At 36.6% G+C, this 23859-nt stretch overlaps 1 protein-coding gene across 2 annotated transcripts in view; it reads right to left on the bottom strand.

The window, feature by feature from the left end:
- FNBP1L (formin binding protein 1 like) overlaps nucleotides 1-14967 on the bottom strand; it is a 49129-nt gene extending 34162 nt beyond the window's left edge. For both annotated transcript variants that reach the window (XM_054384052.1, XM_054384054.1), the window contains exon 1: nucleotides 14827-14967. In XM_054384052.1, the coding sequence (XP_054240027.1) occupies nucleotides 14827-14850 (24 nt within the window). In that variant the 5' untranslated portion in view covers nucleotides 14851-14967. The remainder of the gene's footprint in view (nucleotides 1-14826) is intronic.
- Between the last annotated feature and the right edge of the window lie 8892 nt (nucleotides 14968-23859).

Below are 23859 nucleotides of genomic sequence, written 5' to 3'. Positions count from 1 at the left end.
ATTTCTGATAAACATTAATCTTTTATCTTTAAATGCAAACAGAAAACCTAACAGAGTCCCCTTGTTTAGCGTAATTCTGATAAGCCGTTTTAACTGAGAACCTTCTCTCAGCCCTAATCAAGAAGTACTCCACAAAACCAATTTAATAGCAACATCTTAAGCACTGTGTTAATTTTATACTCCATGTAAAGCATCTTATTCCATTGACGACAGCCAGAAATACTGCTGCTGTAGTAAATAGGTTTCTTTCATAATTAATTTTCATTACCAAATTAAAAATAATAAAGAGCAAAATAGTACAAAAGTGCTCAACAACATAGTGAAGATGCAGTTCAAAATTGAACTGCAGATCAGCATAGTAACTCTTTACAAATCCTAGTACTTCCCTTTCAAATTCCAATTCAAACCAAAGAGCCTTATGAACCTAACACTCCTCACCACACATCAACCTATTTGTAGAGAGAAGTGGTGCAGTCTCTTTATCACCTAAAAATGTGGAACCTATCCTGTACTTTGTCATTGCCACAGCACTTTCTTTACATCCTGTACAGAAAATGCAACCGTTTGTAACTTCATTCTTCAACGTTAAGTGCTCCTTATGTCTTTACCATGTTCTCATGGTCCTCGTGGAATTAAAAAAGCAAAACATTAACAGTAAGTGATAAAACTCAGTAAATAATCCATATCCTAGGAACTGTCATAAAACATTAAGTAAATTCTGAGAAACAGCCTCAAATATTGAATAAAGCATGAAATAATGACAAATCACAAAACTTTCTTTTATACTGAATAAAACTGTTATGTCTTTTCTTACTACATTGACTGTAAAACTGAAAACATCTAACTGCATTTGGGAGTTCCAACTTTTGGTTTTAAGACTACAAGCTTGATTAAAACTGCACTAAAAGTTGTCATTTTGTATCTGGGGAGCCTTAACACTTTGTATCCTATAGAAACATTTTCAAATCAGTGATTAAATCATGACAACAGGTAATTAAAAACGTATCAGGATTTTGTGGTAGGAAAAAATGCAAAAGAACTGTCTTTTCCTTAAGCATCTCCTACATTGGATTTGATTTTATTATAATTGTTAAAAACTTGATTTTTTTCAAATTAGATTATATATAAAACAGCTCATGTGAGATGTGACCAGCATTAATATTTACACATTTCCCACTCCATTAAGCTGGAAATACTCATTTGATAATACACCCATTACAATTTAAAATGCACTTCTGAAAGTAAAATTTAAGTGTGAGGGGTTGTTTTGTTACACATAATCTGAAATTTTTATGCCTCTCAAGGAGCACAACCCATACTAAATACTTATATCTCTAGCATTGCACAAACTGGATCACGCACACATCAAATGTATCATCCAGTTCAGAGAGGCAATCCCTAGTAACAACAGAGCAATTTAAAAATAATTTATCCCTCTCTCAACTGCTACAGTTCTCATCATCTATCTTCACGGTTATCACCATCATTAGTTTAACTTGCTCTGCTTGCATTTTAAAACCATGCTGAGATACAATATATTAGTATTTTAATAATCATACCTTTAACTAAGCCTATATGTAGTGTTTTGATTAATAGGGAACTTTGCTGATCATGAGTATCACAAACCTCTCACATCAAGGATTCCTAACTCAACAATAAACTAAAACGTTAATTAAAATGTTTCTCACCATGCTGCAAAACACTTTTCCCCATTTTAACAGACAACTGGAGACGTGACACGGTACATTTATCACCACATCTGCACAGTCACCTCCAATTTCTGAATATGAGTATCTTAGAAACCGTTCTAGTCACTTTTACAACTGTAATAGGTAAATAGTTTTTTGGCAATGAAATAGATGTAATAGGTAAAGTACTAAAACGGTAACAAGTAGATCCCCAGTGACTATATCACAAAGCTGAATAACAATTTAACAGGACCATAACGTCAATAAATGCACAACTAGTACACAAACAATGAGCTAAAAATCAGGCATATAAAAACATGAGGAAAAATACTGGGAAAAACGGTTTTTTCCTCAAGATGTAACTTAGGATTAATGTAGGGTAATATTAATGTAGGGTAACAACATACTAAATGTAATTCAAATTAACTACTTGCAGCTGAAACAGAAAACGGTTTTCAGCCAGATGAATGTAATTGGATGAGCTGTAAGACCTTCTGTGTCAGCTCCTATTAAATACAGCTTTACTAGAAATGCCTTGTCTTATACTATCCTTAAAGGTTTACAGCCAAAAGGGAAACCCACAAACAAGGCACTTAAGCACCACATAGCACACATCTACCATTGTCTCCACTCAAAAAACTTAAAGCAATGATGGCTACTGCAAAGTGTTCTTGGTATGCCAATACTGATTACAAAAGCCTACTGAAATATTAACATAGAAGTCTTTGGTAACACCTTTTTAAGGTGATGCACATGTTTTAAATCATGTAATAGAGATGCTAAACCACAGCTCATACAAAGCCCAAAAGAAAACCACACATCAAAAAGCCTTCTTACAAATAACTGTACCTTCTTACAAATAGCTAGACATAATTTTACCTAATATTTCTTCACTGATAACTCTTTATTCTTCAAATTTTCCTCACAAAAATAGCATCTCATGGCAGAATAATGCTTCATGCATTAGGATGCCATTTCCTGGTATAAACTTCCCATTGCATTATATTTAATGCCAGAGATACTTAAAGATAAAGGAACCAACTTCAAACAAAGACTCATGCACTTCTGAAGATAATATACATCTTTTTATTTAGATTTTTCAAGTGCCCACATTAGCTCTCAACAAATTATAATAACAACTCAAAAAACTACCCAAAAGACAAACAAAAAACACAAAACCACAAACAAAACCTTCTTGCAATGATGATAAACTGCATACTGACCTACTTTGATATAACTGAAATCAACTGGAAATAAATTAAAAATTTGCAAAGTGCTCTTGAAGAAATGCTTTATAACTCATCACCTTAAAGAACAAAACATCTATACTGGACTATACAAAACATCTTTTTATATGGACAGTGTTAGAATGGATGAACCTTCCAAGTGTTGTCTTGCCTTTGTATTTCATTGTTACCAGTAACAAAAAAATTTAGAAGTTTAAAAATATGCATCACTTACTCCTCAATGGCTAACAAACAAAATATATAACCATAATTGAAAAGAAAGCATTCTGCAATGGCTGTACAGTGAAATTAATTACTGAAATGTCACCTATAAATGAAATTATCAACAAGTTTGAAAATACCTTGTACTGAGTAAAAAAAAAAAAAAAAAACCTAAGAAAGGACAGAAGAACTGACATTATAAGCTATGCTGTTTTCCTAACAGAATAACTGGAACTAGTCCTGAATGAATCACAGGCAACATCCAAACAACTGTCACATTAACTTGGAGATACAGGAGAAGTACAATCCTCTTCCCACAAATGAATAAAAAGTCAGCAAAAAATTAAGCCTCTTTTCCAATGACCTAATAAAGAAAAAGTCATGAAAGCCACAAGCCTCAGATTTGACTTAGTCTGATCGTGTCTGCATGACAGAAGTTTGAAATGCCGAGTAAAAAGAATTACAAGTAGTCTATTAAGATCATACAAAACATTTATATGTAAGGTCTTTGTTATAAATTCACTGTTCTCAGTTGTCTGATTGAACAACAGCTGTATTTTCAGAATAAAAACTCAAGGTTGAAACTTATTTTTGAAGCAATAATATTCCACTCTATCTGATTACTCAAAAAAGGATGAATGCTGGCCATTCGGTACCATCAACTGATTATATAGTTTCTCAAAAATTGCAAGGCATTTTATACAAATGATGTCAAGATGCATTCATTACACAGTCCATAGCCTTGCAGTACAGACCAGACAAAAATATGGAAACATGTTTTACCTAAGAATTACTAACCATAAATCCCACTGGCATTTCACTCTTAAGATTTCATTTTAAACCTCTAAGAAAATTACTTCAGTTCAACTATTGAAATTTCAGTGAAACTAAATGACATACCTCTCAGAACCAAAGTAATTGAAAGCCACTGAGTGCTAGCTAAGCCATCCAAGAATAAAGAGCTGGTAGTACACTCTGCCTGTCATAGATTTTGTTTGCACCTACTAAGGTTTTAACATACAGAGCCAATTCCTGGTTTTACAGGACTCCAGTTTCAACCCACTGATTGGATGCTTCTTCCAGCAAAAACATCTTGGTTACACACAGGGACTCCTACTTCACTATTTCCCTCTCAGAAACGCAGATGGTACAGCTGAAACTTGTGGAATCACACTAGTCTCTCTCAAGTACAGGCTAAAGCCTGAGGACCTGCAACATTGTTCCCGGAAAAGATAATCATTATGCTCCCTAAACCCACCACTAAACCAAAAATGTTTCTTAAAAAAGCTGCTTTAGAAACAGTTGCCCTTGTTATAAAGATCAGTCAGGAAAAGTAACTATTTAATGACTTAACAACCCACACCCCCTATTTCCTTAGGTCTCAAACTAAAAACTTAATCAGACCACCACACCTCTTGCTACAGGAGTAAATATTTGAGTATCATGCCAAAGAGTCAGGATACTTCACAAAATTACATGGATTGCATCACCTGGTGACATTTCTATTTAAGTTTCAAGCAACTGTACAGCCTAAATTCCCTTCATATCACTTACAAAGCACAAAAATCCCAGGCATTTGATTTTCTTGATAAGTTACTATTTATTTTCAATAAACTAATTTTTCCTTTTAAATACACCACCATCTTAGATATAAGACCTAGCCAGCTCTTCCAGTCTGTTTTTTCCCATTTTATAACAACATGCTGAGGAAATTTTCAACACAACTTCATCCTTTTCTCCCCCTATTCCAAACAAATTTATAACACCTCAACCATATTGCAGAGATTTCAAATGTATCATCTACTGTTTAGCAAACCTGCCAAATAATAAAAAACCATAGTTATTAAGATCAAACTTTTAATTAATTAGATTAATTCCAAATCATTCAAGAGTAAGATTTTCACCATTCATAATTCCAGGTACTAACCTATTTCCTTGTTCTACTAAATCCCAGTTTACAGCAGTCAAAGCTCATAAGCCTGAGAAGAAATCCCATTAAATAATTAGAGAAAATAACATACCATCAGTAACCTCTTCTGATTTAAATAATGCAGCGCAGCAACTACGATCTACAAGTTGAGCCAGGAAGCTTAGATGCAAAGTAGTAACTCAGGAGGTACTGCACATTACCACAGGAATACTTTGGAGGGGCTGGGCATGGTGAAAAATAGAAGATTGTCCTGTAAGATTATCTTGAAGAATGCATTAGTACTGTAGTATCACCAGGGTACATGCAGCCTTAATCAGCTTTGCAATTACATCCTCTCAAAAAATCTGCTCTGAAGAGTTCCTGGTATAAAACACTTATTCTCAAACACATTAATGAGCTTCATTGATCCTGTGAAACCTCTGCTCATAAACCAAACAAATATTGGTAAAATTAAATAGCTAAGCATCTAGACTATTAGGGTCTAAATTTATTTAGGGGGATGAGGAAATCCAGACTTGACTCTTCAGAACAAAATTGTTTTGTCAATTTCTATTAACGTGTCTTCTAATTAATGAATTTGACTTATTTTCAGAGAAAAGACTACAGTAGAACATGTTTCATTGTGTCTTATCAGATACTGCACTTCGCTTTATAAACTAGGGTCTTAACCTTTTAACTTTTTTCCTTTCACTTGGCCATCTCTTCCTGTCTCTCTGCATCTTTCTCTATTGTATCAAACACTACTTTCTTAACCTCCTTTTCAAGGGCACTGGTGTCTGATTCCAGCTCTATTACCTCATTATACCAAAGGATTGCTGTTTGTTTTTCATGAGACTACAACACTCCCTTGTACTTTTCAACAAGTATTTCCTGCATTCTCTTAGGCTGCTTATGCGCCAATCCCCAGTTAAGGTAACAAAGATCTACCCTATCAGCATCCTTCATTTCCCAGGCTTACCAAAAGGAATAGTTAAGGTGCTGGCTGCAGTTGAGACCACTAATCATCATGCTGAAAAATACTGGGCTTTGCACAACTCTGTCGTTTAGCATGATCAGTAAAAAAACCAAAACAAAACAAAAAAAAAAAAAACCACCACGCACCTTTGACTAGAATTGAAAGTTAACTGAATTGGGGATGGTGTTCATATTCTTGTGTTTGCATAGGACATGGCACAACACAAGTCCTCTGCCTGACTCATGGTTCTAGGCACTAAAACACAAAACGCATTCCAACTACTGATCACAGGTGTTAAATACCCTAAATATTCCTCTGATTGTGACTGAATTCATATAAATTGGGGAAACAAGTGCAGGACTATTTGATTCATAACAGATAGCTAGAACAGGAACATTTTATCAACTTAATGCAGGGGGGAAGGGGGAAGCATTGGGCATTAGAAATACTATGGTTTCCTTTACCAAAGCATTCCTCTGCTGCAGAGAAAGCCAGCTGCATCACAGCACATGTATTGTTCACAGATATCAACTATTTTGCTGCTCATCACCACAAGAAAACCTTATACCACCTAGAGGAAATGCTATTTGAAAACTTTATTAGAAAGGCAAAACATGATTTACTCTTTCAAAGCAATAAAGCACCTGAAGGAAAAACAAAGTATACAAGAAGCACATCCACATTCAAAGAAAACCACCTCAATTACTCTGCCAAATAGAATTTACAAAGTGAAGTCTTTGCATCCACTTGAGTTGGGCACCCATCATGAGAAAGAAACCAGCAATCAAACATTGTCTTTCCAAAGAATGTACAAATCTGGTGAAGATCCAAAAGGCACACATATTCACTTATATCTGGGGTTCCCTACTCAAGCACGTGGGAGTAAGACTGCCTCTCAACTCTCCAGTACAATCACTGTTATATTTCAGAAGTTCTTCAGTACTTAAATAATGTTTCATACTCAAGTAGATGTCATTTATGTCACTGTACAATACTGAAAAAAAAACCTGCTTATTTAAGATGGAACTACAAAAAAGCATGTTGTACTACTTTTTGCGTATCAATGAGAACTGATTTGCATGGTACTTGCCTACTGACAAGCTAAGCATAAGCATTAATAGATACTATGATAAAACGGTGAATTTTCTTTTTAGTGCACAGTTGATTTTAACCATTTAAAACTTCACTTGAATGGGTATTTCAAATAGTCTGATGAAAGGGAATCAGGACAAGTTATTAGAATTTGTTGCTTTTTGTGTTTTGCTTCTAACAATTTAAAACACTTTACTGCTTTGCACTTACACATTAAAGTATGATGAAGTATGCTACAAATGCAGGGATTACTACAATATTAATTTTATTTTCTTTTTAAAAATCCTAAATTATTTATATTTTACTATATAACTAACAGAGACACAAATTTACTCACCCAAAACCATGCAAGTGTTCAACAGTAAAACCCAAGAAAAATGCATGTCTGGCAAATCTAGCTTTTTACCTCACTCGAAGACTGCACCTATCCTTTGAAAGATGTAAAAAGTAACAGAACTATATATGTGGCGCAATGCCAAAAAGCAGATTTAGCAGTCTAATACCCTTTTTACTGTAAATGACAGAGTAAAAGCAGAGTTCTGACTAAGGAAAAAATAAAGATATTCATGAATCTCACATCTCACTATTTCAAAATTCAATACAATAGAAACTAACAGAAAAATAAGTATGTCTGAAATTAAGCTCTTCCTTATTCTTGGCACCTAGCAGGAAACACAATACTGCTGCCACTCTCCTCAGAATAGAACTTGTAATTGAGAAAAAACAGACTCAGACTATTATTGCAGGTAATTCCATAAAATCAGTGTAGAGGGTCCACATTTTAATGAAAACCACAAGACTTTCATTAATGTAATACTTGGTTTTTCCTTCTCTTCCCATTCAGCTGTAGCACTGACATGCATGGGAAGACAAAACTCTAAACTTTCTGCCAAAAAAGCACTGGAACTGAGGTATGTAAACTCACTAGGGGCAAAATGAAACAAGCTGATTGGAATTTCAGCTTTCACTGAACAATTTGTTCACCAACACAAAGAAAAGGCTGAACATATTTGGACTTGGGGGAATTCTTTTTCTAACAAAAATAATTCAAGCTGCTGAAAAAGTATGCACATGGATGCTATGAACAATGAAAATTTAATCTGAAATGTGTTAAAGAACTTCCCCTCCAATAAAAAAAAGAAAGAAAACCACACACCAAAAAAACCTCTTGCATTGTTTCATTACTGGCTTTACCAAGCACGTTAAAATACTGCTCTGCAAATGTATGGACTGAATTATATAACTACTGTATTCATAAGAGAGGGCCTTACAGAAATCATTCCAGCATAAGAACTAATTTAAACGCATGAATGAACTTGTAGACATTCTAGACTCATTTCAGTAGGTCTACAGCATCAGTGACAACTCTACACGAGCATTAACACAAGCCTTCCATCTTTCGGTATTTACTTTACAAACTGTGCAAAGCACAAATCATACCTCCTTGGGTACCCCTCACCGTAAGCAAAAACCCAAACAGTGATGGAAGACTTCTCTCTTGCATTTTTCTATCTCAGTTTCTGATTGATTTGCTGTTCCACAGGATCAGTATTTTGACAGATATGTTATTTACAGAAATCCTCTGCTTGTCTGAGATAAAAGATTTTGCAATCTCACCTTCTTGCTATCCTCACCCAGGAAATCAAACTGCTTGCTGTGTCATTCAGAATTTTGACACAGGCAACTCTTACATTTGTATTATCAATAAGGATAACTACATAAATTTTGAAAACAATATATTTTTCCAGCAGTCAGCATTTCCAGATTAGTGAAGTCTCACGTCTGTTTGTACAAACTGCCATGAAACATGTATGCATATACTTCTAACTACATACACAAGTGGGGCTATAAACAAAAACAGATTTCATTTTGATAAATATCAGGTGATAAACAGTTTTTAAAACTGGAAAAAATATTTTCTACGGAGATTCTGAAAGGCACAAACACATATGTATTCTTAAATTAAATTATATTCAACATCAAACCCAAACTGATAAAGTCTCAAGACAATGACTCATTCCTTCCTGGAAAAGTCAGTATAAAGGTCAGATGTTTATGAACCAGACAATTGCTGGAAAAATACGGACAAAAAAACTCGATACAATTGTTTTCATTCCTGAGCCTGAAGTAACTACACATTCAATAGTCAAGTACTTGATCCTTATATAACTTATTTGGAAATCTCAGAGGTCTTCACAAGGATGAGACAATATGCACAATACCCCTCATGCAAGACTGTAACCTCACAGAGGTTAAGCATTTTATATCCAGTATCTTACCCCTGACAGAGGAAACATATGGCCATTCCATGCATCTGCAAAACTCTGTAATTTCATACTTCAGCCACAAGACACATTCCTTCCACACATTTGCAGACCACAACACCAAGAACACTGAATTGAAAAGAGAATCTATACAGAATACTGCTTGCAATCTTCGCATTAAGTTAAAGGAGAAATCTGGGGAAAAAATATTCAAGTTTCAACTCACAAAGATCTATGAACTAAATAGAATATAGTCTTTAACACCATATATGTCAGCACAAAGGCAAAAAGTTTACAAAATATTAAGATTCAAAAGCACAGAACAATTTCTACATATGCTATGGTTTGATATTCAGAATGGCTTTCAATGTTTTTTAAGCATTCTATAATCCCCCACAATTCATGAGCATTAACAATGCTAGTGACTGCATAACCACAGCCACTAACTACATAGAAAGGTTTCTCTAAAAACGAAAATACAAGAAATTATTACAACAGAAATATGCTACATAATATTTAGCTACTTGTTGAAGTAATTTTTCATATTTACATTCTATGGATGTTTTCCATATAATTAAACTTGGTAATTTTTAAGATTAGACAATGTCACCACATAATTTATATTCTTCCACAAAAATACATGATTTTAAACCAAGAAGGAAACAATGTCTAAATTAGGCATTGAAAGCATAAGACAATTTTTAACAGCTTTTGAAAAACTACCAATGCAATGGTATTTGTTTCCTTTTTTTGTAAATAAAACTTGGTTTAAGGCACAGAACAAATTTTGTTTACGGAAAGATTAGAAACAACACATAACCAAGTATACTTCGATCTTTCTTTGGTCCAGTCACTGAAGTCACTACAGTGATGGTAGTTTCTTAATTAGAAAAGACTGTGTGCTTCTAGCCCCAACGAGCTCACAACAATATTATCATTAAATCTTCTATACCCTTGTTTTTTTAATCATGAAATCTTAGCACAAAAGCTCTCAGCAAAATTTTTGCTTTAAATATTCATCAAGAGGTGAGAAACATGGGTAGACTGGTTTTACAGACTGAAAATGCTCTGACACGGTATTCAAACTCTTCTGCCAAGGGGTTCACAGAGGTTCAAAAGACAGAATGCGCATCAAAATACAGAAAAAAAAAAATCAGGAAGGATGTTTTTTAACAGGAGACAGTACAGACTCTTTAATTAATTTTAAAAGGAAGCAACTTCAGAGTGTCAATCATACAGAGCTTCACTAGTCTCCACTCATTAAGCCAAGAACTTCATTATCAACCATCCTCCAGTCTCCAAAGCTCAGCAAACCTTCAGAATCAAAGCAATTACATATTCAATTTAGCTACACTTAACCCCATGACAATGATAACCAGACACATTTTCTTAAATATTCTGTTAATGTCATTTATATACTTCAACTCCACATGTACAGAAACATATACACTGAATAAATGCTCATCCTGACTAGATTCTTAAACATACCAGAATCCATCATTTTTGTTTCCAAATATTTAAAGTTACTTAAAAAAGCAATTTTAATTCCATCCACCTATATTCTTGCCATGGCTATTGAAGCAGTTTCATATAAGTCAAACATGGGCATCTTAGAAAGCAAGTACGCAAGTCTGCCCAAGACTTCAACATGTAAACCCTTTTGCTGCTCATGCAATGAAATAAAAATGCTGCCTTTCAAAAGAGCATGTTAAAAAGATAAGAGGTTTAAAAACCTCTGAAAAAATATAACTAAATAAACTGTAACAGTTTTCCATTACTAAGGATGTGGAGCAACACTACTTTGCAACCATGTGCTCGCTGTCATCAAATGATCATTGCTTTACAATTATTGCCTACAAAAAAAGTATTACACAGGAAAATGTAGCGCACAACAATCAAATTCTCAGAAAATGTAATTTCAACAGGATTACAGATCAGATTTCCCAGTTCTCAGTACTCTGTTCTAACCATTAACATTCTCATGAAGGCAGTTCACTGAAGCATCTTAGTTTTTGTGTGGACATATCTTCAGGAATATGCTGGAGAGTAGCCACAAAGATAAATGCAAATAAAAATATTTGTCAGGATGGCTTAAATGAATTAACAGTTATTTAACTATTATGCACATTATTTCATAAAATGCTGTCAAATGGGACACTACAGGTACTATGATGTTTATGCATGACATAGTGAAAAGAACTAAGTGCCTGCTTAAGGCACATGTTTCCGTCAATGCACAGCCACATCAGAAAATGGTGTTGAACTTGTAAAAATAGTTGCTTGAAAGCAAAATAAAAACCTAACCATAACAGACAAGCAAAATCACAGCTACAGAATGTAAAGAAAAGGCTGGCCCATCAATGCAAATCTTTCCCTCATCGTGTCCCTGATACAACCATTTAATTAGCATATGCATAAATTCAATACCATAACAAACAAGTACCACATAAATATCAGGTATGAGTAGCCCTGTAATTTTTCTACTGGCTCCTTGTTTGTCTCTAAATTAATCTACACACACTTCTTCACTATGTTAGAAATAGCATAAACTAGTAAGACTCCAGAAAAAAAAATCAGAACTGTCAATTCTGATTGACACCATAAAACACCAATAATCTGCTTAAAGAGATAATCATCTCAGAAAGCAGAATTAAGGAGATATTAAAACATGTGGTGTAGAACCATCAAGTTTGCCTCCATGAATCAGCAAAACCTACACACATAATTGCAAAAGTTCTGAAAACGTATCTAGAAAACCATCATCTAGTTTAAGTTCTGAAAAATTCTGCTTTACGACCACAGGTGCAAGCACTAATGTGGGAGAGCTTCAGGCTCAAGAAGGTCTCCTGAAAACCTGTACAGAACAGCTCTCTGCAGCTGAAGACCCTAAGACCACTGAGTTGCTAGTACCCTGCTACCATTAACAAATCTAGCACAGCTTGGGTGCCTTCTGAAGCTGTACTAATGCCACTGAAGCTCCACAAATACTGGTTTTCCTTGTGTTTTTAACCTAGATTTAAGATAATTTAATTAATTTAATTTTGTGCCAGATTAAAAAGAAAATAGAATCTTTATTTCTCCAACACAAGTTGTTAAAACAAGCAGATGTTCAATAATCTTTTCAATCATTAAGAAGCACTGAATGTTTTTTCCTAATAAAACAGTATGCTCCATAACAAAAAAATTTTACAAGTATTATATTCAACAGAAAAAAAGCTAACCCGTTAAACAGTACACTTTAATGTCAAAACCTGTATATAGTCAGTCTAGTTGTGTAGTTACAAAACAACTGTTTTATGCATAAAGTTCCCTCATTAGTGTAGAGCTGCAGGTATCTCTTGATACAAGCAAAAAACATATTAAGTTTTGCAGAAATAACAGTGTTGTAATAAAACAGTAAGTTTAAAATTCTGATATTTCTTCAAATTAGCAGTTAAGCAGCAGTGACTTAGGGAGAAGAAAAAAAAAAAAAAAAGTAGGTCTAGATAAAATTAAGTTAAGTTCCATGACACTGTGAATGAAATTCCTGCCATTAAAAGGAAGCCTGAGGTCAAAATCCACCTTTTTGTATGTATTCCTTAAGCACATAAGGAAGATGAACACTGTCTTACAAAACTGAATATAAGATTTGACAAAACTACAAAACCTTGTCATATACAAGCTGAAAGGAAAAAAATAGACTCTGCTGGGATGAGTAACCTGAAACTGTTTTCTGAAATGATGCATGCTGAAGTGTTCATAAACTCAGTGCTCTCTGAAAATGCAAAATCCCACTCTTCCAAACGAACAACCTTTCCTCTGAAGTATACAAAAGCATGAGCTACCAAGACACACTTGCACTGCTAATATAAATCATGGCTTTTACTTACTTCTTGCTGTTAATATTACAGCAGCTTCCTATTTCAGTTTTGTGAGAGCATCACTGTCACTAAGTGCATTTTCTCAATTCTCATCATGCCTCTGTAAAGTACAAGGTACTGCACAAAACAGTACAGTAACCCCTAAGTACCTTTTAATCAGGCTTCTCCAACATAATATAATTGACAAGATGCTATTTCATCTTCGTTTTGCACAGACAGTAATGACTTAATTCAGGTGGCTTCAGGAGCTTCACTGGCCCCAGCTCCTGTACCTCACACCCAGATACTCGGGCTGCAATGCCACAGCTTGCCTTTGACTTCCCAGCTCACTCTGGCAACTAGTTGCCTTGGTGCTGAGCAGATCTTAGCTCCTCTAGAAGACTAATAGCCTTGTACTTGAAATTACTGATAAAGGAATTTAATTCAACTTCAAATTTAAAAAAAAAAAAAAAAAAAAAAAAAAGGTGTAATGCTAGGTCCAGATTTCTAACTGCAGTGATTAGCTTTCTGTATTTTTTTTTTCTGATCTCAAAGGTCTCTGCTTTACACTCTTTAAAAGCAAGTAAAGAGCCGGCAGCATTTAAAATGGGGACAATAAACCCTCCTTGATACAACAATATTTTGTTGCTTAACATTTCCCACGATCAGTGTCAGCTCCAGTTACAACAACAGTAGGAAATCTGACAACAGAAAAAAAGAAAAACATCCCGCAACTGCCTGCGAGCAGACATCACCATGCTTCTCTCCGGTAAATCCCCCCAGAAGCCCCTTCTTTACTGCCCTTCTGAGGTGGAGGTTTAAGAAAGGATCCAATGCAACGCAGGCAGGCGGAGACACTGTCTGTCTCCTTGCTGCCAAATCTTCGCATTTCAAAAAAATAAAACAATACAGTATTAGCCAACGTTCTGGGATGCTTTCAGAGACAAAGCCATATAATAGCTGCTTCCAATTAGGGGCGACAGCTCAAATCACTTTACTCGTCAGAGCAGTCCGGTGGTTTTCGAGAGGCGCAGCCCTGCGACCGCCCAGCACCGCCGCCCACAGAGTGCCCGGTGAGGGCCAGGGCCGCGGCCGGAGCCGCGCCGGGACCCCGCCCCACACCACCCTAGGCACGCCGCCGGCCCCAGCCGCCTTGCACCGAGAGCCCTCCTCTCCCTCTGCTTCAGAGGCAGGCAGGAGGTGCACACAAAGAAGCCCGACCTGCTGTGACCGTTACCGGGCAAAAGGCGGAGGCGAAGCGGTGGGGCGGCCCCTCCGCCACGGCAAGCGCCATGGCTGCTCCAGGCGCCGCGCGCTTTCCCACACCCCGGACGAGGCGCTCCTGACCCACCACCCCACCGAGCCCCCGCCCTCCCTCAGCTTCCCCTTCCCAACGTGTACACCGCCTCCCTCAACTGCTTCCAACGCCTCGTCCGTCCGTACCCCTCTCCAGGCCACCCCTGCCCGGTGCCCACGGCGTCAGCGTCGAACAAAGCGCCTCGGCGGCCGCCTCAGCTCCGGCCGCCCCGCGCCTCCCCCAGGGAAACCGCCTCAGCAGACAAGGAAAGGCGGCGAATCCCAGACACAATGAGAGGAGAACCAGGACTCACCCACAGCTCTGTACCCCAGCTCATGGCTGCTTCGCGAGCAGTGCTGGCTCCGGTAGAGGCGACGGCGGCGATCAGCCGTCGGGCGGCGGCCGGAAAAGGAGTCCCACCGGTCAGCGTCGGTGCCCTCGGTCACTGGGGAGAGGCGGCAGCAAGAAACGACGTCGCTGCCAGCTTCAACTCCGCCTGACTCGGGGAGGGGGAGAGCCGCTAAGGAGACTGGGAGAGGGGCGTGCCCGGCTGAGGCGGCGGGGGGACGGGACAGGGTGAGGCCGCTGCTCACGCGGCGCCACAGGCACCTGGGAGCCCATAAGGGCCGTGGGGCGGCAGGGCATCGCCATGCCAAGCGGCTGCCGCCGTCGGGTGCGTAATTAATCATTAACGGGGGGTAGGGGGCAGGGAGGAATAAGGCAGGAGGCTGCAAAGAAGCCGGCGAGTCTTTGTATCCCAGCGAGGCCTCCTTCCCTCCCCCGGGAAAGCGCTGACTCATGCTCCAAGGAGAGAAAAGAGGCGCGCTTACCTGGCCCCGACCACAGCTGGTACAAGGGTGCGAAAAAGAAACAAACAAGGAAGGCCCTTTTTTTTTTTTTTTTCTTTAAAGCCCACAGGTGCGCAAGTAAATCCTAGAATCCAGAAAATGCAAGGCTGGCTTCTGAGGAAAATCAATTTATTTTTGATGGAGTAGTTGAATAAATCATATCGTTGAATGATGACAACACGGAGTCTCCTCATCAACTCGAAAAGGAGTGTTAAAACCTTGTCAGAGATTATTTCTGCCACCAAAGTATCTGTTATGAAGCTACTAACAGAAAGCAAAGGCTTTGAAAGCCACCAAAATTCCCCTATCAAGGTATCAAGTTCTTGATTTTCCTCTAATTTTTACATAGAATCATTTTGCAGACTATAATAAAAACTCAGTAAAAATAACTGCTGTTATATCTCTACATCATGAAACAAAAATTACTTAAATACATTTATTTCATTTCTAGGTTTTTTGTCAGGTAGTGTTCCTTTGCATCACAATTTAGGTTTAGTTGTATTTTACATACAAAAAGTCAATTTATTCTAGATGGACATGAAATTATTGTATTAAATTCTGATGTTAATATTACTCTATCAAAATAACCGGATCACAAATCGTTTTCTGGAGTAACACATTGAAGCGAGTCACTTTACACTGAGAAATGTTCTTGTGGGGATCCACAAAATTAATAAATGCCACATTCTGTTGTGGCCTACATGTATGTTTTAGCAAGCCCCAAATTTTAGACTCTAAAGAAGAAATTCCACACTTGGGCACTCTCCAGGTGAACTCTGATACACAAACTCAGTTTGTAGATTGTAAGCATTACTGGAAATACTAAGCAGAATACATGTTGAGGATTCAAGTAATCAAGCAGAAAGAAGCGATAAAACCAATGAATACATATATTTGAATTTATCCATCTTACATGACTTTCAGAATTAGGAAAAAATTATTTCCATTGAATACTGTAAACTGCATTCAACATTTTGCATAGCTATCAGCCTGCCACACATTCACACAATTCTTAATACACAGATTTATATAACCTGGTGCAAAATGTAATTAAGTAAAAATTAATTAGTGCATTTTTAAATGCTTTTTAATCTATCTCAATAATAGGCTATAACTTGCTGATTGTGGAATAATTTGGGAAAGATTTTGAAATCTTTAATCATATATTAATCCCTATTCTACTATGTACTAATCAAGGTTTCTAAATGCATCCAATGATCTGGGTACTTTTGTGTTTGGATGCCTGATTTAACACATTTATTAAAAAAAAAAAAATCACAATTTTGACAAACAAATCCTGAACCTTCACACACTTCAAGGCAAGACTCCTGACCATTTAAGTGATTTAGAACCATAGACTCGTTTTCATTAGAAAAAACCTTTAAAATCATTATGTCCAACTATTAACCCAGCACTGCAAGGTTACCACTAAACCACGTCCCTCAGCACCACAGCTACACAAATTTAGAAATTTGCTGCTGGCTTCAGAAGAGCCAGAATTTTTCACTTTCTGATCATTCCAGGAAAACTCAGCTCTCAAATGGTTTCATCTTAGAAATGTAAAAATGTAAGAATTAACCCTAAGGATCAAAAGTTAAAATTTTCATCCTCAGAAGCCCCATCAGAGTATCAAAAATGAATCTACTAGAAAATAGATCCTAAGTTCTAGATCTATGGATCCAGAAGCTTTGAGAGTCAGGCTTTTGGCACTCAGATTTGAAATACTGGCCTTTCACTGCATGAAACCTACATCAAGAGTTCGAATATGTTCTGTGTAGTTTTTTATTACTATTAATTTTTTGTGTGTGTTTGTTTGAGTGATACCTGAACCCTCAGGTTCTTTTACTTAACTGTAATTTAAGAATTAATTAATTACTCCTATTTCTGCAAAATGTGCAAAGCTGGCATTCTCAGCAGGTTTTGTTTTCAGTTCAGAGCAATATAACAGAATTTAATGTTTTATGATGATTTCTAGCCATTTTAGGAGAAGGCAACTGCAGCCTGTATCACAGGCACATAAAAACAAAACTTAGATTCTCAATAATGCTTTAAAAGCCTATTTCTATCTAATGAGAGATTTTCATGGGACAAACAGGATTCCTCTGAAATACGATGTGGAATAAGAGAGGTGTTCACAAAGCAGCCTCTGAGCTATACCTACCTTTTAAGAGCATATGTACACTATAAAAAGGAGCAATGAAACAAAAAAAAAAAGAAGAAGAAAAAAACCCACCCACCCAACCAACCAACCAAAACCAAGCAGATGTTGAACAAGGTAGCCTTAGAATAGGAAACCAAGACTGCATTAGAGCACTGCTGCAGTCTGGCTAATTATTCATGTTCAGAAGTTACCAATTAGACTTGGGAAGTAAGGCTTATTAGGACAGAATTAGTATAATGTTTCTGGGTCTCAGTCTAGTGTTTCTGCATGGAAGCATGATGACTCATTTAGCTGTATCTATTCATTCACAATTAGATCACAACTTGGACCTGTAAAACAGCCCTAGAGAATTAGCACAAAGTCTGACTCAAAGAATACATTTCACCATTATCTGAGATACTGCTGATAGCCACTGCTTCTCCAGGAAAACTAAATGAAACAGATGGGGGAAGAGTTACACAACACATACACATTATAGGGAAATGGAGAAATATTTGCTTCCAGTATTTCTGGGAAGGTAATATTTTTGAATCTAAGCTGAACATATTTTAAAACTTTGATAAGCTTTTAAAGTCTATGTGATACAGATTTAAAACCTTCATAATGCCTTTTACACAGTTTTCATACTACAGGATCTACAGGATTCAAAAAGACTTCAAGTGCAAAGCCTATTTCTTGCCAACAGATTTTGGTTGCTTTATTTATTAATGTTTGAATTGAAGTATGGGCACAGTTGGTTTTAAGATTGGCTTCAGATTTCTAGCTTGCTTTCAACCTATACTTCTTCCAAAACCAGGAGTGCATACCTATGAAGTACATATATTTAGATGTGCATTTCACTTTAACTAGAAGTCACCTCTGTGTCAGTAAAGACAAGATCACAGCTCATTATAACAATAAACCACAAAGGTAACTCTAAGACAAAAAGCACTTAGAAATTATCATAGAACCTGGAGTTCATAACCAATATGTTAAGACCATGTGATCAAATCAAATTTGAGCTTACTAAGAATGTAAGATGAGGGGAAAAGTCTACTGCATCTCCAGCAGGATATTGCCAGAAATGTTATAATGAATCATTTAGAATTTTGAGATTGTTTCTGTTACCAGGGATTGCAACTGGCCCTAGACCTAGAAGCAATTCAACAAATATTACCCTACCATTTTATATTCTTCTAGTCATGTCCTTGCCAACATTAGTCTTCGGAAAAAAAACAACAACAACAACAAAAACAAAATAAAGTTTCACTAAAAGAACTCAAGAATACATCAAAGACATACTTCAGCACTTTTCCATGCAGTAAAGCTTTGTGATAAATTGCATTGCTCTAGAATCCTTGTAAACCATTAGTTTTTTCTGGAAGATGATGACAACTTATTTTTACCATTATATTTAGCTGCTTTCCCCAGCATTGACTAATTACAGGCTTGAAAAGAAGGCCTGATTTTATTTTTTTTAGACCAAATCCACATAGTTCTGGTTATTAAAATAGTTATATACTTTGTTAATTCTGCTAATTTCTCAACAAAACCTACTTGAGTTTTCAAGTGTACCTAAGGATGTTATTTGGGCAGAACAATTTGCATGATTAATTTGGAGTGGCAGAAAAGCTGTCTGGCACTCCCTGTGGGTGCACTTTCTAACAAAAATCAGGAGGACCAAACAAATGACTTCCAAACATCAGTTTCTCAGTGTGAAGTGCTGTAAGTTCTTCTCTCTGTTGGCCAGCAATTTCTTTGTCATATTAAAATTGGATATAACTGTTGCAAACCCTCTAAGTATTATCTCTTTTTGCTTCAATACCAAAATAATTTAGCTCTCTCCCTTCTTTACACATGTATTCCCCCATTGCCAGCACTCCTAAGTGCAGCAATAGTCAGAGATCATAGCTATGACTTACTTTCACTGTTCTTTTATTTCAACTACTAAGCATAATTAAGCTTAGCTTTACTCTGAGTACTGATTTGGTTTTAGCTTCTATCATTATTACTATGTTTGGGTATTTGTTTTTTCTTTATACCAGAAAATTTACAGCAAAATACATTAGTTAGACCATACTGACCCTGCTTCAGGGCAGAAGAAAAACTGCACTTATTAGTGCAGCCTCAGACACCACTTAGGGTGACCTAATTCTAATTTTTCTCCTTTCTCTGAATTTTTGTGGGAAGAACTGTACTCCCCTATCATTTCCAATCTGTACAGAAATGCATTTTATATAGCAGAGGGAAGGTATGTTTCTTCTTTTTCCTTTGTCTCAGCAAGCAAAACAGAAAGACATCACCAGTGACTGGATAACAGAACTGAAAGGACACTACTTACACCAGTTATAAATAGGAGAAAACGAGAACTTCCATCTGCTTTTATGAAATATCCTGTGTTCGATCGTTTTGCCTCCATTATAGCCAAGAGCACATCTTTCCATGCCATATGTAGCAGATGAAATGCAGTGTCAATCTGCATCATCTAGCCATATACAGAGTACAAACAGCCTCTTAATTTACAGGAATTTGCCCTTTTTTCCAGTGAAGCAAGACTATCACATGATAACACAGTGTTTCCTTTTGATAGTATACAACTGCATCCCAAGCTGGAGGCTAGACAATTACAAAATTTAAGGGACTATCCCTAAATATTTGTATAAAAGGACAATTTTCAACTCTTTAATGCTTGCATTATCTGCTTGAATATTATAAAGTCACTTGCTTTCATTGTACATACTTTTGGAATGATATCAAAACATAACTATAAATGCTAGAGCTTTGCTACTTCAATATCTGGTATCTCTTGTTCACCTAACCCATGTCATCTTCATTACCCCACCAAACCCACACATGCACGTTTCTTTAAAGAACATTTAGCTGTATCACATATTCAGAGCTAAGTATACCTATGATGAACTCCAATAGTAAAAAATTTTCATTATCTACAGGCATTGTTAGATTTGAAAGAATAACCAAAGACCTGAATAGTAACTGCTCTCTGCACCAATTATCTAGCATACGTTTGACATGTATGTATCAAAATTCAAAGACAGAAGTCTGTCATGGTACAAGTTCAAGCTGCAGAAAAATGAATAATGGATGCATGTGTAACTAAGGGTCAGCAACACCCATTTCCAGACTTGCTAAATATTTTATTATCATCTGACTTTGAATTATGATCAGAAATACAAATATACATGTAGTTGTGCAAAATATGCCCTAACACTTGAACATAATCAGTATCCTGGGTTAATAAATAATCTCATTAAAGGAGTTTTAATTTAAAACAGGTTAATGAATTCTCGTCAGAGACTGTAAGGTTCAGTTAACAGATTCAACGCAGCCATCTGAAACCCAAACACAGAACTTGACCGCCGCCTGCTGGCAAGTGAAAGAACAAGCAGTATAACATCATACCATCCTGTTTCTGCGGTAATCAAGCAGATCCTATTGCATTGAATAATGTACAAGTCACATTACTCTGAAACTGAGAAAGCCAACGGTCCTTTAATTGTCCAGTCTTCCATACAACTGCAGGTCTTCCCTCCTTTAAAGGATCTCACTTCAGTGGTCAGTGCTTTAATTTCAGGTGTCCTTCCCTTGTAATTTTAAATCTGTGGTGGTTCCTCCTTTTCTCATGAGAAGGTTGATGTCCATGTTGCACTATACCACATATAATGGGTACATGAAAAAACTGTGAGCATATTACAGTCTGGAAGGAAACTCAAGAAAATTCACATACCCCAAATTCTCTTCCTTCCACTATTTATCACTTCAAAAGAACAAGAATTAGTAAATACATAATGGGAATGAGACCAGTGTGCTGTATATAGAATAGATACTCCACTAAGCAAATCATTTACCCATGTCTCCCTCTTGCATTAATAAAGACAGATACTACTGTATGCCATTCTTATTTGTTCCAAGGACATTCTGATCAGAGACTAACTGCAGAAATTTTCCACATCATCCCAAAGAAACAAAACTGAAAATAAAGAAATTACTTGTCTAGGAGAGATTTTTGGGTTTGTGACATTACATTTATGCAGCTTTAAATTTGAGCCCTGCTCTTTGCACTTAAAAGGGCAGATCAAATCTGCCTTAAAGGTCATCTTTATATAATTTAATATGCCTCTTACGAACCTTCACCCCAGATATGTACAGGTAGCTCTTCACATTTGAAACTCATGAAAAGGAAAACAGGCTGTAGCAAGTACTGTCAAGCCCTAGCTGAGCATTTGGCTCAGGCTGTGGAGCATAAGTCTTTATGTTGTACTCCTGTAGTTGATGTGACAATACATCACTGCCATGATGAATTGAAGTCATATGCCCCCTTCCCTAACATATGCAGGAGTATCACCTGCTACGTATTTCTACCCTTGACTATGCAGATTATGCTAGGCTAATCCACACAGCAAAACCCATGCTTACTGGATTTATAAAAGATTGATGTATAGGACCTGGCATATCCAACTGGAATCACTGTCTAAATCATTTTGCAGCAAAACCTCCACTCTCCAATTATTGGCTCAGCTGCATTCTAGCACAGTACCACAAAAAGAACAGCCTCCAGTTCACGCTTTCACCAGATTTGCTTCCTTCCAAGAATGCACAGCTTGAGCATACTTGTTGCTCCATGTACCCAAGAACTGGGATAATTACTTCCAATGCCATTATTAAATTCTCAGTATCACTAACATCTGTACCTATGTTTGCATGGAAACAAAAAGCACTCATTTAAAATTAAAAACAAACAAACAGACACAAACTAAGCACAAACATCTTTTGAAAGGGAACCTATCATCCCCAATTGCCAGAAAACTTCATTTGGCCTACACCAAGTCTCACTGACACCACTTTCCATTACTGAGTTATATCCTAGATATACTCTAGTCACAAACTACATATTCTTTGAGTTGACTTTTACCAAGACCAAGGGATCAGAGATCTCGACTGTCTAATTCACCTGTAAGCAAAATCTATCCTAACACTGACCAGTGTCCCACTGATGTAAGCTGCAAATGAAAACATTTTGATCTTAAACAGATTAATAGTATAATGCTGAAAGTAACTTTAACCATAGCATTCTTAACCTTTCGTATACACTCCACATTGTTTGCTCATGACTTACACAAAATCACAACCTAACACTGGGAAACTAAAATGAGGCCTACCTATCAGAGCCTGGGTTTGGCTGTTCCACAATGATCATGAAGTCAGTTCATGTCCTTGACTGGGCATTATTGGAAAATTATTAAAAGATCAACACAGGCATTATTCTGTAAAGTCCACTTAATGGAGGTACTTTTAAATAACCTGAAGAGTACCATGTATAATTGTGGTTTTTGGAGACTTTTTGAAATTCCTTTCCAGCATTTCAATGCCAAACACAGCTATCCACATTTAGATAGTGAAACCCAAATACCATTTAAAATATTTTGTGTTTAGAATCCCTAAGATAATTCCTTTAAAAGTAACTCAGTGTAGTAAATGCAACTATATTCATTATCCACAATGTCATGCAGACATACACTTTATTAAAATAACAGAAAAGAAAAGATTTTGCAAGAAAGTGACTTAAGAAAGCACTATGAAACGAGACTACGGAAAACCCACAGATAACCTCTTGGGAAACAGACACATCCTTATACATGTTTCTTCTGAGACAAAGTAACAATTTACTAAACAAACTTTACACTCTATGTATCTGATGTACCAAAAAAATCAGTGGTACCACAACTTCAGGAACCTCTTCTTTGCTGAACAGCTAGTATACAGAAGCACAATAATAAAGTAATACAAAATTCTCAAGTTTGTTTAAAGATCAGTGAAGATTCTGTGACTGCCAGAGTATACTTTTCATACTTGAGGTGGAAGAGCTGAAACAGTAGAGTAGTCTCTAAACAAGACTATCCACATGAAATTAATTCACCAGGGAGGTAACATGTTTTTATTTCCCCATCCTCTGCCTGTGGTCTTCCACTTTGTTAAACTGAAATTCTTTCAGTAGGTTATACCTGATCTATAGGGGTTTTCTTCAACTTTTTAAGTTAAGAAGGTCAGGTTATGAAAAATGCGTATACCCAAAAATTCCCAATTCCCAAGAGAAAAGAGTGCAGGTCAAACCCAGAAATATTGTTTGTAAGCATTAACTACCCCAGTGAACAGCAATGCCATCCAACAGCATGCAGGTTGTAAAGATTTTGGTCGCAAGAGTGTTCAGTGGGTCAATAATAGCAGAGTTTTAGTAGCCTTTTTATATATATATATATATATAAGTGCAATGAAGAAGACAGACTAATCATTAAATATAAAAGCAATTTTATAAAAACACATCAGAATTTTATTGCTTGAA

This window comes from Indicator indicator, chromosome 10, assembly GCF_027791375.1.
Source record: "Indicator indicator isolate 239-I01 chromosome 10, UM_Iind_1.1, whole genome shotgun sequence".
NCBI lineage: Eukaryota > Metazoa > Chordata > Aves > Piciformes > Indicatoridae > Indicator > Indicator indicator.
The sequence above is the reverse complement of the archived record's forward strand: the minus strand, read 5'-3'. Positions and strand labels throughout refer to the sequence as shown.